The sequence below is a fragment of the Dipteris shenzhenensis genome, chromosome 16, assembly GCF_047967505.1.
Source record: "Dipteris shenzhenensis isolate YYH24624 ecotype China chromosome 16, Dip_SZ_1.0, whole genome shotgun sequence".
Classification (NCBI taxonomy): domain Eukaryota; kingdom Viridiplantae; phylum Streptophyta; class Polypodiopsida; order Gleicheniales; family Dipteridaceae; genus Dipteris; species Dipteris shenzhenensis.
In genome coordinates, this window is record NC_141611.1 from 39,129,088 (window position 1) to 39,143,406 (window position 14,319).

The 14,319-nt window shown below is 45.6% G+C and overlaps 1 protein-coding gene across 3 annotated transcripts in view; it reads left to right on the forward strand.

Annotated features, from left to right (window-relative positions):
- Positions 1-606: 606 nt before the first annotated feature.
- LOC147892933 (uncharacterized) overlaps positions 607-14,319 on the forward strand; it is a 54,045-nt gene continuing 40,332 nt past the window's right edge. For all 3 annotated transcript variants that reach the window (XM_087386907.1, XM_087386906.1, XM_087386905.1), the window contains exons 1-3: positions 607-718; positions 9,605-9,707; positions 10,427-10,539. In XM_087386907.1, the coding sequence (XP_087243033.1) occupies positions 635-718; positions 9,605-9,707; positions 10,427-10,539 (300 nt within the window). In that variant the 5' untranslated portion in view covers positions 607-634. The remainder of the gene's footprint in view (positions 719-9,604; positions 9,708-10,426; positions 10,540-14,319) is intronic.

Below are 14,319 nucleotides of genomic sequence, written 5' to 3' on the forward strand. Positions count from 1 at the left end.
GGGAATAGGTGGAGGATGGGGACGGAGGGAGGGAATAAAAACAGGTATGGGGAGTGTGGCCATTCTTAATTTGAAGAGGGGAGCGTGAAAGCCCAAAGATAGGATGACGAGAGGGCACTAAATTCGAAAAAAAAGGGGTATAATGGGGGTCATGGTGGGGAGGGGTTGACATTAATTGGGAAAAGCGCTTTTAAATTATAAAATGGAACAAAATCCAACAGCAAACGAACAAAGGGGAATACGGATGACCCACTGGCCGTTCGCGGCGTCGAATGGGTGTCCCAGTGGCCGTTCTGGGAGTGGAATGGATGCGCCACTGGCCGTTCCGGGAGTAGAGAAATTGCTTCTGTTGTGGAATGTGGGCGAGCCAATGGCCGTTCCTCGCGTGGAATGTGTTCTTATTCCGTCTTCCCTGTTGCAATATGTTGTAGAAAGCAATCTCGTTGAGCTCAAGCTTTTTTTCAGTTCCCTGCTTTCTTCTTCTTCTTCCTGAGCGAGCTCTTTTGCCCTAAGCTCCCCATGCCGCTTCGCCCTTTCCCTCCCCGCTGATCTTCTTCTTCCCCCCCCTCCCCGCTGATCTTCTTCTTCCTCCCCCCCCCCCCCCCCCCCCCCCCCATTCCTTCCCCCATGAACCATGTCCTCTGCCAGCCTCTCCAGGAGGCCCCTCTCCTCTCCCTCCCATTGCTTCTCCGAGCCCCTTCTCTCCTCCCCTCATAGAGTAAGTCTTCCCCCTCCCTTTCATCATTCCGCACCCGCACATACACACACACACACGCACACACACACTTTCTCAGCACCCTCTCGTCGCATTCAATTGCACCTGCTTTTGCGTTTCTGTAAGTCCAGTTGCTCTTTGCGGTGTAGTGGATTTTGCGATTGCTGGTAGCCACATTTTACCGTCTTCTTCTCATCCCTCAAGTAAGGATCCGAAAAATCACATCTCGCAAAGATTTTTGTGACCTTGTCGAAATGCATTCATGAAACTAGATCGATCGCCTGGAGTAGAGCGATGCTGACTGTAAGTAGTTATTCGGAGATCCGCGTGGGCTTGGCGGTGGAGGGCGAGACACCGCATACGCGTTATTGACTCAAGCGCCAAAGGCCGGTTAGAGAAGTATGATGAATTCGTTCTGTTCGACGCCTTCTCCCCAATTCGTCTTCTTCACTCAACGTAATGCAAGATCAGAAAATATTAATTTAGAGATCAGGCAACTAATTGCAGCCCAAACTAGAAAAAAATAGGAGACACGTATAGACCTGATGTGAGAGAGAGAGAGTACATGGTGGAGTGCTGAGCCCAGAATACAAATGCTGAGAATGGGGTTGATGCTGTAAAGGACTTTGAGACGAGCTAATGAGGCCCCAGCCTGTCCCTTTAATGGGAGCGGATCGCTCGCGCACCCCCCGTCCGACAATCCACAGACCAACTGCCACAAACTGCCACGTTTAGTTGGCACCTGACGTTTTGATTACCATTATGGTCATTGGTAGAGCTGTGACGAATTAACGTTGTAGAGCAAAGTCACATCTTCCGTGTGTGTTGCTCTTCTCCTCAGAAGGTCTTTTGCTTCAGCATGCTGTATGAGTTTCCGCTCCTAGAGCCTTGACCTGCTGCTCTGTCTAGATTTATCTTTGAAATGGTCTACCCCGACTGATTCTCGAATTCAGTAAGAACAATAATGAAATCAAGGGCCTGTGTCTGAGAACAAAGGTGAACGCTACGTCTAGACTGCTCAACAATTGGGGTAGGCACAAAATACAAAATTAGACATGCTCCCTCTTCTGCTAACTGAGTCCCCATAACTAAGCTTTGCTGCTAGGACTCCTTCCAACCTAACTCAGATCGGAAGGAACCATACTGCTCACAAAATACAAAATTAGATAATATCCCAGACATGCTCCCTCTTCTGCTAACTGAGTCCCCATAACTAAGTTGCTGCCCGCTTGAGAGACACAAGAGATTACCTAACTATAGTACTCTGCTTTATCTATACATGGTTGACAAATCGGCATATAAAACTGTGCTGAGATCACTCCCCTAACTACGACATGCTGGAGATGGAACTATGCTGCGGAAATAGAACACCCAAACTTCACACATATGCTGGCAGGAAGTGCTGCTGGAGGCTGGGAGCAGCTCAGTGAGTGAAAAGGGGGGAGTGAAGGCCCCTTATATAGGCTGGGAACCAGCCAACCTTGGGCCAGCACAACCGACTGGCTGGTCAGTTTTGGCCGACCAGGCTGCTGGCCCTTGCCTAAAAACCAGGCCCTTTTGGGCTTTCAGGCAGGCTAGACAGCCAATTGTCACTGCCACCTGGGCTTGACCCTGGTGCATGTGACAGAGGCTAACTTCATTAAACCGGTGAGTTGTCTTGCTTCGATTCTTTTGATTGTTGATTAAGATGCTTTCAACTGGTTGAAACATTTTCAAGTAGCTGGCTCCAATCACTCTTCAATGATCTAAAATCCCACTCTGGAGTCGTGGATTAAGAGAATGCGCACGACGGGCTCCTTAGATATAGATGGAGGCTGGCTTCTGCCCTCGCCCACCGCTCCTTCCCATAAATTTTGGGCTGATTGTCCCTTAAATTGGTCAAGTAGGCCTTGAAGAGGGATGACCTAATAGCCGTGGGCTGATTCCAAGCCCAACACACAACCTAGTTCATGCACCAGCCGACCACCACAACCTGATTGGATAAGCAAGCTGGATCCCCAACCTGATTGGCACCATCCCAAGCTCTTTGATGTAATCTTCACTTTCAGGGCTGCTGTTTTGTATGAAGTCTTTCAAGCATTAATAGAAGGTTCCTTTCTTTGAAAAAAAAGAAAAAAGAAAAAAAAAGAAAACTATGCTTAGATTTTTATCCCATGCTTAAATGCCAGAGACAACCATACTCTGATATCACGTCAGGGAATGCTTATGGTAGCCAAGCCGTTGTAGCGGGATGCTCATATGGATTACACTACAGTTAGATCTCCGTTCAAAACATGTGCACACAAACATATTAGGCATATAAAAGTCAAGAGTAGTATTTAGCAATATGGGCTGGAAAACATCTTTATAACGTTGTTCCTCACAACGTTAACAAGAGCTGATCAAAGGTGTCACATGATGACCTTAGGACTAACTCCTCACGTAGGCAGCCAAGGGCCCAATCTACCACATCCAAAATTGCTACTATCTAAGAGCAAACCTGAGCATCTACCAAGATCCTATACTTGCTGTACTCCCTCCTCTTGCGCTTTGCCTTCTCTGACTTCAGTGGCTCGTGGTGGATGGGAGAGTGAGGTCCTATGACCTGACCCGCGTGTTAGAAAAGACCCAATAGAGGGTACACACAGCGGAGGACTTATAGTAATGCCCAAGAGCTCACACAGTGTGGTGTGGGGTGTGGAATCACAAACTTCTTTACTTAATGTGCATCACATAGATGTGCAGACTCATCAATAGACAATGAACCAGCCAGATAGAGAAACTACTAAAATATATTTCCGTCCAAAACTATGGACACAATACAAAAGATATAGATCTAGAGTCCCACCAATGGTGTGGTCCTCTGATCTTACCACAAGGTCCTTCTCCTATCAGCCAATTATCTCTCGACTCGAGCCCGCGTGCTCCACCTCAGAAGACAGCCAAAGTCTCAGCCTCACACTTGAGCTAAGTTTGCCCGCGTGCTCCACCTCAGAAGACAGCCAAAGTCTCAGCCTCACACTTGAGCTAAGTTTGCAGCAACACTAGTACTCCTTCAGCTTCTGGATGTAGGCCCCAAGGGTGGTGCTCTGCTGCTCCTTTCTGCTCTGCTGGAAGCTGCACTGCTTAATGAATTATGCCCCTCCAAAGGGCTCTTTATATAGGCATCTAGGGCCCCTTTCAGTAGCCGACTGGCCTGCCCTAACATGGCCAACCAGTCTGCCATAGAACCGACCCCACAGGCCCCTATTTATTGGGCTGTGGGCACTTCTCTAGGGCTGTGTGCTCCCTGCCTTTAAGTGGGGGCCCAGCCCCCCTTGCTTTGTGTGCCAGCCCCCTCCCACTCCCCTCTATGCATGGGGCTGTGGGCTGGCCTATGTGGCCGATCAGTTTCCTGGCCCTATATAAGGGCAGGGTGCTGCCCACTGCAGCCCCTCCCTTCCCTGCAACACTTGTGCTGCTGCCAGGCCCTCTTGCAGGCCCTTTAACCTGCTCATAGCCTTTCTCATCCTAGGCGCTTCTGCTGCTCCAGATCTGCCCTCTTGCAGGCCCGCTCCATCACTTGGATGCCCCGCCATCTGCACTGTAATTGGGGCCATCTGTTGCAGCCTGCTTCTCTTGTGAGGTGCTGCCCATGTGGCAGCCCCCTCTCTCTCTCTTTTTCTCTTGGGCACATTCTGCCCTAGGTCTCCCTCCCCCACGCTCTCCTCATATGGGGGCTTACAGATGGGGAGGTGACCTTTCCAACACCGCGTTTATAGATGGAGGGGCTAGTCTGCCCACCCCCCTTACTGGCCAACTTAGCCATCAACTGATCCCCATGAAGGGGTTTTTAAGATCTGGGCCGACCCTAGATGGTGGGCCGACCCACTCCTTTAGCCGACCTGCCTGGTCCTTGAGGTTGACTAAGATCTAGAGCAGTTTTGTCCTCCACATGGCAGCCTCTTGTGCTGCAAACGTAGCAGCCCTCGTGCTTCCCCTCTTGGTTCCAGATTTGCCCATGTGGCGTGCATATTTTCTACCCACATGAGACCTGTGTCATGTCCTAGGATGAGGAGCCCAAGCCCTATCCTTTTGTGGGTGTCAGCCTCCGTTGTCTTCCTCACATGGGGGCTCACATGTGGGGAGTCGATCTTCATACTATGACATCCCCTCACAATGACCCAATGTGGGTCTATGAAAGTTGTTGAATGAGATGCTGCATTAGCTCCGTAGGGAGAGCACTCAAGAACAAGGCGGAGGCATCCTCGAGTATTGGTCCACACACTTACATGTCTAGTTCCTCTGGATATTTCTTGTGATGATGTGGCATAGGACCTCCTCATGCTCCAAGTGATAATGGAAACACGAGGTCTTTCAAAAACCATTGTGTCTTGTCCACAATCTATTGGAGTCAATTTGAAGCATAAGCTAGTGACATCGCTCTAGACCCTTGTCAAAGAGTCAGCGACCATGTGAAGCCTCTTCTAAACAAAGCTCTAAATGAGAATGGACCCAAAGTCTTCCAAGGTCGCTATGATGCAGTCAGGTGCAATTGAAATATACAGGAGACATATGTGGTAGACCCCATCAAGGTCTTAGCGTCGAAGACCAAGGAGGCACTAGACATATAATGGGGTCTACCACAAAGCCCAATTGATGGGGTCTACCATATATGTCTCGTATATTGGTCTTCCACGCTAAGTCTTGGATGGGGTCTACCACATATGTCTCCTGTATATTGCAATTGCGCCTTCTTGACAATTGCCTTTGTTAGTAACTTAGTCTCCATGAACTATCTCGAGCAGTTGATGTATGCCTTCGTAATGCAAATCTCTTCCCTTGTTTGGTTAAAAGGGCTTCGCTCTCCATTTTTACATTTGAGACCACCAAGACAACCAACTTTCCCAAACCAATGTGTTGAATTTGTGAAAACAATGCAAAGAGAATACATATGGCCAGCCAGGTAGCCTCCATTGGTCGAGATCCTCATCCTTTTGATTTGCCTTCTTCTATAGTGTCTATGCTTGTCATAGTAGAAGTACAGTTTTTTGGAGTGCTATTGTGTGAAGAGGTTTTGCCCTCATTTGAAGAGTCCTTAAGAATATTTTCTTGGGGTTGCCCTTGTTCGACTGAGCCTTGCCATTGGCCTTGCCTTTGCCCAAAGCAACATGGGCCTTCTCATTGCCACGTCCTTCACATGGCTTCTTCTTGCTGAAGCAATGACACCAACTCCTTGAAGGTTATTGGCTTGGTTCACCCTTTGGTGGTTGGGCTAGCAACAACCTTTTGAAGCTCCTAGGAAGCATAAGCATGGCCAATTGATTTGTGTCCATTTTTTGACCGATTGTTGGTGTTTGAACCTTGACCACCTTCACTTTCTTGAGGTAATCATGCACTGGCTCTCCTTTCTTCATGTGCATGGTGAACAAGTGATTTTGGAGCATAAAGATCCTTACCTTATTATTTGTATGGTACAAATGCTTTAGGATAGTCCATGCCTCCAACACGATGTCCGCAAGCTGAGTATATGGATCACTCCCCATCTGTTGTTGTCTATTGATCATGGATGTCTTTTCCTCCCACTCTTTCACAAGAATTGGATTGTAGGTGTCGATCTTTTTTGTAGCATCCATTGTGGGTTGGGGCTTTAGCTTCATGTCGAAAGCTACCTTCCAAACGTTCCATGCCCAGGTGGCTCCAACTCTTCATCTTCCATAGTGGTTGATTGCACTGCCTCCTTTCCAAAGTTGGGAATTGGTATCAAGCAAACCATGGATCTGAAGAAACTGTATGTAACACCCAAACTAAGATCATATAATACCCTTGGACCTATACGTGACAAAGGCACACTTGACTAATCTCTTTCCTTCATGCAAAGGTCCTCCTTGCTTCAATTGTTGGAGTAGATCTCTATGGGCTTTGATACGATGAGATAACCATGCTCTTGTGCGAATGCTTGCTAAAGCCCTATGATCCCCTTTTGTAGATGGGGGAAGGTGGGTCTTATCTTCAAATTTGGGCCGCCTATGATACATGTTGGTTGACTTACCTACTCACTTAGGCCAACCAAGCTATGGCCGACTTGACTTTGTATAGCATGACCCCCAGGCGGCAGGTGACAAGTCCTACCCCTTTTCAGGGCTCATAGTCCTTATGTCAAGCCCCAAAGGCTTGCCGAATGATGAGGCTTCTAGCCCATGGCATTGGATCTTCTTTGCTTCCGATGTAACAGTCACATCTAGAGTATATCCGCTGCCCATATGGCAACCTCTTTTGACATAGATATAGCAGCACCTTTTGTAAGGCACCAAGTCACATAATTCTAGAAACTCCACAAAGCATCACATTCGAAAATAGAGAAGAAAGAATCTTTATTACAAATCGGATTTGTTCCAAGAGAAATCTCTTAATTGAAGAGAAGAAACGATTTGGATGAATTACCGCCCTACCATCTCGTGCTCTACCTCTGGTATATCAATCTCAATCTCAATCTCTGTCGCAATCCCGATCTCAATCTGAGGTAGAAATGATTTCAACCTCAAATCATGCCTCAAAACTGTGCGTGAAGCCTCAATCACGGTTTCAAGCTGATTCGTCTCTGAGGTCCTCTCTCAAATTGTATGGAATCTCAAATTGTATGGAAATCCACACGCGAATCTCCTTTTCCAAAAGCTGACGAGTAAATAAACTGTCTTTCTCTGAAGCCTGCTTTTCTGGTACTGGAATTATAAACCCCCAAACTTCATTTAGAAAGGCTTGCCCCTTTTTTTCCCTCAACAATGGAAAATCGGCCAGCTTCGAAGACCCATATCTCTCAAACGGTGAAGAATCTGACGATAATCAATAAGGCAACTTCGACCATCTCAAGTTGCTCTATAATTTGTTGTCTTCATGTCAATCATTCAAAATCCTCATTTCTAGGCCTCAAATTTGCATGTTAAAATTTGACACGGAAATCCATGTAGAAAAACCAGTAAAAAGTGCTTTTCCACTATCTTCTCCACACCATTTCACCTTCTAAACAGTATATTCAAGTGTAAATTACAGAAAGTCAAAACTGTAGCCTGTTGAAAAGTCTACAACTCTCTCATAGAGACTTTTCTAAAATACAATGTCGTCCCATACATATTTTTCTTCCAAAAGGGCAGGCATATACATTCTGACGACAAAATACCCAAAGTGATAAATAATGTAAGATAGAAAAGAAATAGACTGGATTGAGCTGAGGCGTCACACTTTTTCCTCCAGATTTTCCGATGTGGTATTCATATCCTCTGCCCACATGAGAGTCACAGTTCAAGCTGTCTCCTTTTGTGGGTGCCAATCCTTGTTGCTCTCCTTATATGGGCTCACATTTGGGGAATCGCCCATCATTTTGGACATTACATACCCTGTGAAGCACTCTCTGCGAGGCCTTCCAGTCCTTCCTGGCTGGGCTCATTTGCTGCTCTTATGGCAGCTAGATCTGCTGCCCACATGGCAGACTGTGTGCTGCCATATGGCAGCCATTTCATGGCCCATGTGTGGAACGTTATGCTACTCAATTGGCAGTCCTTACATGGCTCCATAAGGAACCAACATGTACATGAACAGCACACCCATCTCAGGTTTGCATGAAGTGCCCATGTGGTATCTTCATCAAATCCTCAATTAAACCCAAGATGGAATCCACTCCACAAAAAATGCTTTCGTAAAGGGGAAGGAATCTAGGATCCCTGCTGATCTTTTATGTAGGGTAGTGAGACCCTTGGATCGGCTGCCCCTTTAGATGTCTCAAGTTTCAACCTTTGTCTGTATGGGTTTCCATCGAATGAATTCCATGAACTACCCTTTAGATGTCTCAAGTTTCAACCTTTGTCTGTATGGGTTTCCATCGAATGAATTCCATGAACTACCCTTTAGATGTCTCAAGTTTCAACCTTTGTCTGTATGGGTTTCCATCGAATGAATTCCATGAACTACCCTGTTTGAGATGCCAAGGAGGAAGCTAGAGCACTTGAACTATAGTAGGAGGGACTGGATGTCAAGTCAAATTGTACCATCCATTGAGTGATGGTGAGGCTTATGTCCTCCACAATTTAACCGTCTCTCACTAAAGTACCCCTAGACTAACTTAGCTTATTGTTCTCCGTCAACAACTTTCCCTTCCCAAAGAATTTTGCCCTCAAAAGTACATACATGGGCCGTTCACGGTTCAAAAAGCAGCAATATTTGAAAATTGTGTCTTGATAGTGAGGAAATGGGCTTGTTTAGCAAGCTGGTTGACCACTACATAAATGCTGTTCCATTGCCCTTTTGAAAGCAGCTTGTGATGAAATCCCCGGCAGTATGCGTCCACGTGCCTTATGGAATGGGCAAGGGCTGCGACAAACCAGCTGGAAGCTTGCTATCCACTTTTGATTTGCTAGCATGGGAATTATTTTCAGACATTTAACTATATCTTTCCAAATTCCTTCTCAATAGAAACTCTGCTTAACTTGGTCATAGGTCTTTGTGATGCCTGTATGCTGTTCCTTTGGAGAATAATGCATTAGGGAGTGAGGGTACATTAGAATGGACTCAATTGTACATGAAAGTTGATATGGGAGAGATCATGGGCACATTCATCTTACATGTGCATGGGATTTCAGTCAAGATTTATGTTTGTGAAATCAGTATATCTTGACTTTTTAAGCCTTTGTCATGGCAATTTTTGGGCGTCATTGTTTGCATCAGTAATTTATGCAGTGAAATTGAAGCAATACGTTTGGAGTCAATATCCTCTTTAAGTATTGATACTCTTCTTTTCAATAGCATTTGGTAAGTTGAAAATAAGTCTGAAAAAGATTAAAAGTAAACTTTTAAAAGCAAGACGTGTGCTAGAATGAGCCATTTTGTGGTTCAAGTCATTACCTGTTGCTTCTCTAAGTGTTCGGGTCCGTCTTTTAGGTCCAGGGTGATGGAGATGAGTGGGAAGAAAACAGGAGGAATGAAAAGGCAGGATACCCTGCAGTTTTTTGTTGCTTAATTGCAAAATGGGCAAAATGGTTTGGTAAGTGCTTGCACGAGGGCCTGGTGTCTGTATCAAAATCTCTTACACTGTCTTAGGATCTAGAAATTTCACAATCATATATTGGTAGACTACAAATTTGTACGGAAGCATTATTTTGGCTTTGTCACATTTCAACTTGCTCTACTCCTTGAAAATGGTTATCCTTAAGGTTTTGGGCTAGGAATGTGCCAATCCTGTATTTGTACCCATATCAGCATTTGCTAGGATGTAATAAGCAGGTAAAAATTAGAAAATTCCAGAATTTTTGTCATCGTAGAGCACATTTTTTCAAAATTTGAGTCCATTGCTATGTCTGATGCATAATCTGAAAATTGTTTTTTTTAGTATTGTAATGATTGGTGTAAGCTGACTGGTCATCAATTAGAGTGTTACACATTTCGTCTGGTGGCATCTTTTGATGGTAGTGTTACTATGTTGACACAGAATTTGATCTCGTTGTTTAGATATTGGGACTGATTACTGTTATGTCAACATGATTCGTGTACTTGATATTTTCTCACTTTACTATCTCACTCGATTGGATGCATTTTTGGGATTTTTCTTTTGGTCTGCTTTGGAATCCTTCTTGTGCTCTTAGTGTTCATAAACAGCCCGCTTTTTAGAAGAACAATTTATGGCTCTGCGCCCCCCCCCCCCCCCCCCCCCCCCAGCTTAAAATCAAGGATTGGTGACAGTTTTGATGTCTTTGCTGGATGCAGCTGAGGTTGTTACAAGGTCTGCATTGTGGCTTGGCAACATGATATTGTGCGGCTGTGCCCACCAGAAAGGACAGGGGGAAAAGTTCCTGACCTTTGATCTCACACCGATTCAAGTAAGCATCTTGTTTCTTTTTGATTGAAGTAGAATAAATATATGACACACTAGACCTTTCTTTTATGCTGAGTGAGATGGAAATGTAGGCTCATATATACCTGATTACTACCTGATTATTGAGGAAGTATAGTATATCTAAATTACTGTTGATTCTGTTTCTAAAACTTAGGCCTGAAATATCAACAATATTACCTGCCTAATTATTGCAAAAGGACAAAATGAGCCTTACAACAGCATTTATGTCTTGCTCCCATGCCTCCAATTGAACTTGATTTTGAGGCGCCACTGTGGGGCCTGTCCCCATTGGTTGGGGCTTTGCAAGGGTGCCTTCTACCTCCTTCCATAGTCTCTATGAAGTCAAGATACTTTTGGCCTTTATCTTTCATTGTGTATAGTCAGATCCATCAAAAGCTTCTCTCCTCTAGAACTAAAGTTCTTGGAACTAAGAACTTGTTGTCCAACAAACATAAAAACTACTTTTACTTGTCCAGATAGCTGCATGGATCTTGAGGCTTTTCTGCCTCCTTGTTAGCACTTAGCCCTGGTATGAGCCTTGTAGGTCAGGTCAACTCTATGAGTTGACTTCTTTGGTCAACCATATGATTGACTTGGGGGCCATATAGGCCACCCTTTTTATTTCCTCTTATCCATTTGATCAGTACTATGTTTTGCTCCAGGTTGTTGTTTGCTTCCCGCACTCCACTCCCGTTCCATTGTTCCTGCACCCAACACCCCTTGTTGTAGATCCCTCCTCGAGTGCTTGCCCTAGGAAGTCTTCAACAAGTGGCTGATGTGGATCAGCCCCTCAAGCACCAATGAACGGTGGCATAGGATGATCAAGAGTCTTGGCCAACTTGAGCTTCTTCCTTTGTTGAACTTTTTCTCGTGAACTCGCTTGGCTCCGATACTCGATGTAATTGGCCATGCATGGAAGCGATCTTAAACTCAAGAATAGCTCACAAAAACGAGAGAGAGAGAGAGAGAGAGAGAGAGAGAGAGAGAGAGAGAGAGAGAGAGAGAGAGAGAGAGTCTATTAACGTCCACTGGAGACCAAAAGGTCTATGGGACAGCAAGAAACCCTCTAGTACATCTGCTTTAGGGAGGGTGCATGGCAGCTCCCAAGGAGTGCAAAAGCAACCCCGATTTATTTAGAGTACCTACATAATAGTCTAAAAGAGTAATCAGCCATACATCTGTTTAAGACTGAGAGTCTTTTGGTTTTGATTTAAACTCTCTGATTAGGGCTACGCCTTCACAGCAAACTGCTCATTTTCCATCCTTTCTGGCAGCCCTGACTTTAGCTAATTCAGTTGCCTTATTCTTGAGTTGAGCTTTTGTAAGCTCCTGAGCTATCCATACTTTGGTACCCTTCAGCTTGTAAGATTGTCGAAGAAGAAGCTTGATTCACATATCTTTTGACTTCAGTGTAAGGATTGCATGACCTTTGTAGTGCGTAATAGAAGCTAGTTTGGAGTCGTCATCATCCTGCTCATCATCATCTGTCCATTCAATGTCGGGCAAGCTTGCTTTCATCTTTGTCAATATTTCACTGTAAGTGTCCTCCTCTTTGTACCAATCTTCTGGGAGTCCCCCTATTCTAATCTTCAACGCATTATCACATCTAGCTTCGTGTTCTTTAATCTTTGCTTGAATATTAGACTTACTTGCTTTGGTGTCCACTTCCACAATCACTTCCTTCTTAGCAGTTTGTACTTAAATGTGAACAAGATCTTTGATTGTAGAGACTAGCTGCGGGGTAGGGGGGAATCGTTACAAGATTGTACAGCCTCATCAATTATTGCATGTTTACTAGGCCCTTCCAGAATGTGTAGTCGAGCCTTTACTTGTGCTTGTTCCAATCGTAGATCTCTCACTGCTTGCTGTAGATAAAAAATCTGATCATGTGCCCAAGGATAGGTCGTTTTGAGCCTTCTTGTTGATAATTGTGTGCATATGGAGAGGGTGTCATGGTTGCAATTGTAGAGTATTGAGTCCTGATGGAGGTTGAAGGAGTTGAGGGGGACTTGGAGGAGAGGGTAGGCCAATCCATAATTGGCTATCTGTAGAACCCCATAGCTGAACCTAACGGGTTGGGGGTTTAGCCCAATTCGGGGTTAGGGTTAGTTTGTTGTTTGAAGAAAAGTAGGGGGTTTTTTTTTGTTGACAATGGGACTGGCAAGGGGGGACTGGCGGCTGCTGGTTGTTGGCGGGAAAAGAAAAGAAAGAAAGAAAGGAAAGATATATTAACATCCATGGGAGGCCTCGCGGGCCTATGGGACAAGGTGACACCAAAGGGGAAAAACTCATACAGGCCACAAGGGGCTGAGGCAAAGGGCGCGCATGACTCTTTGTTGGGCACTGTGCTGAAATAAAAAAGAGCTCAATGGCTCATGCAAAATCAAGTACAAAAATATATATCATATCATGTGCTATTTGATATTTGGAGCAGGCTGGGAACTGGAAACTGAAAAATCAGAAATCGAAACCCGGCACTGTGGTGGCTCGTCTATGAGTGGCAAAAATGTCTCGAATCTGAGTCTATCTGACTGTCTCATGTTGTAGTGTTGGAGGGGGACATGGTCTCCTCGATCTTTGAATCCGTTGAGCTATGTTCATAGTGACCCCTCGTCTAGCGGTCTCCTCTGAAAAGTTGTGATCGGGCGAACTTCAATCGAGTGTGCTCTGGGTGCTCTCCGTGTCGTGGATGGCCTCTGCAATCCTCTCTCGGTGATCCAGACTGCTCGCATATGTTAGCTCCTCCACCTCCACCTCCACCTCCACCCCACTGTGTCCTGGAGCTGACTCTAATGCATAGAAATCTGTGACGTGCGGCTGTGTGATCGCCTCTTGCTGCTCTCTGATCTGTCGTAGTAGGGTCTCCCTGTGTCAGCGCATCTCAAGCAAATAGAGCCCAATGTAGACTTGGTCATGGAACTGGATCAATCAATCAATCAATCATGAGAGAGAGAGAGAGAGAGAGAGAGAGAGAGAGAGAGAGAGAGAGAGAGAGAGATGTATTAACGTCCACGGGAGGCCTCACGGGCCTATGGGCCAAAGTACACAAAAAAGAGCTCAAGCAAAATCAAATACAAACTGAAGCAAAGTGCTCCGGTGACTTGTGAAAATATCTTGGATCTGGTTTGTTGAGATGTCTCACGCTATGGTGGGAGGCACGGTCTCCTCGATCTTTGAATCCACTGAGCTATGTCCAGAGTGATCCCTTGTCTCTGGTAGTGTTCTCTAAGGAAAGTTGTGATAGGCTGGACCTCAATAGAGTGTGCTCTAGTCGCTTTCTGTCCTGTGAGTGGTCTCTGCGTCCCTCTCTCGGCAGCACCGTGTTGTCCCTCTTTGCTGATCTAGATTGCCCTCATATCAGCTAGCTCCTCCACTCCGATGTGCATTGGAACTCAAATGCATTGTGACGCATCGTTGTGCTTGGTCAGCCTCTGTATCCTATGGCCTAGTCCCCTCTTGCTGCTCTCTGATCTGTGTTAGTGCATCTCAATTAGATAGAGCCCAATGTGGACCAGTTGTGAGAGTGTACCGAAACCGCTCCCCTCTTGGTAGAGACAGTGGTATCATCCTTGGATCTCATAGTAGGCTAGTCACAAAGCAAAATTCTCCTCTGTCTCAACCACCCCCAATGTGCATACCATATAGATCCACTGCTCTTTGGTATACCTGTGGCTCTCCTTGCCTCAATTCTCAGATGATGGGACGAAACCTGCATCTGTCCAATGGCGATTCTCAATGCATGTGAGACTCCTTTGTGCTCGAG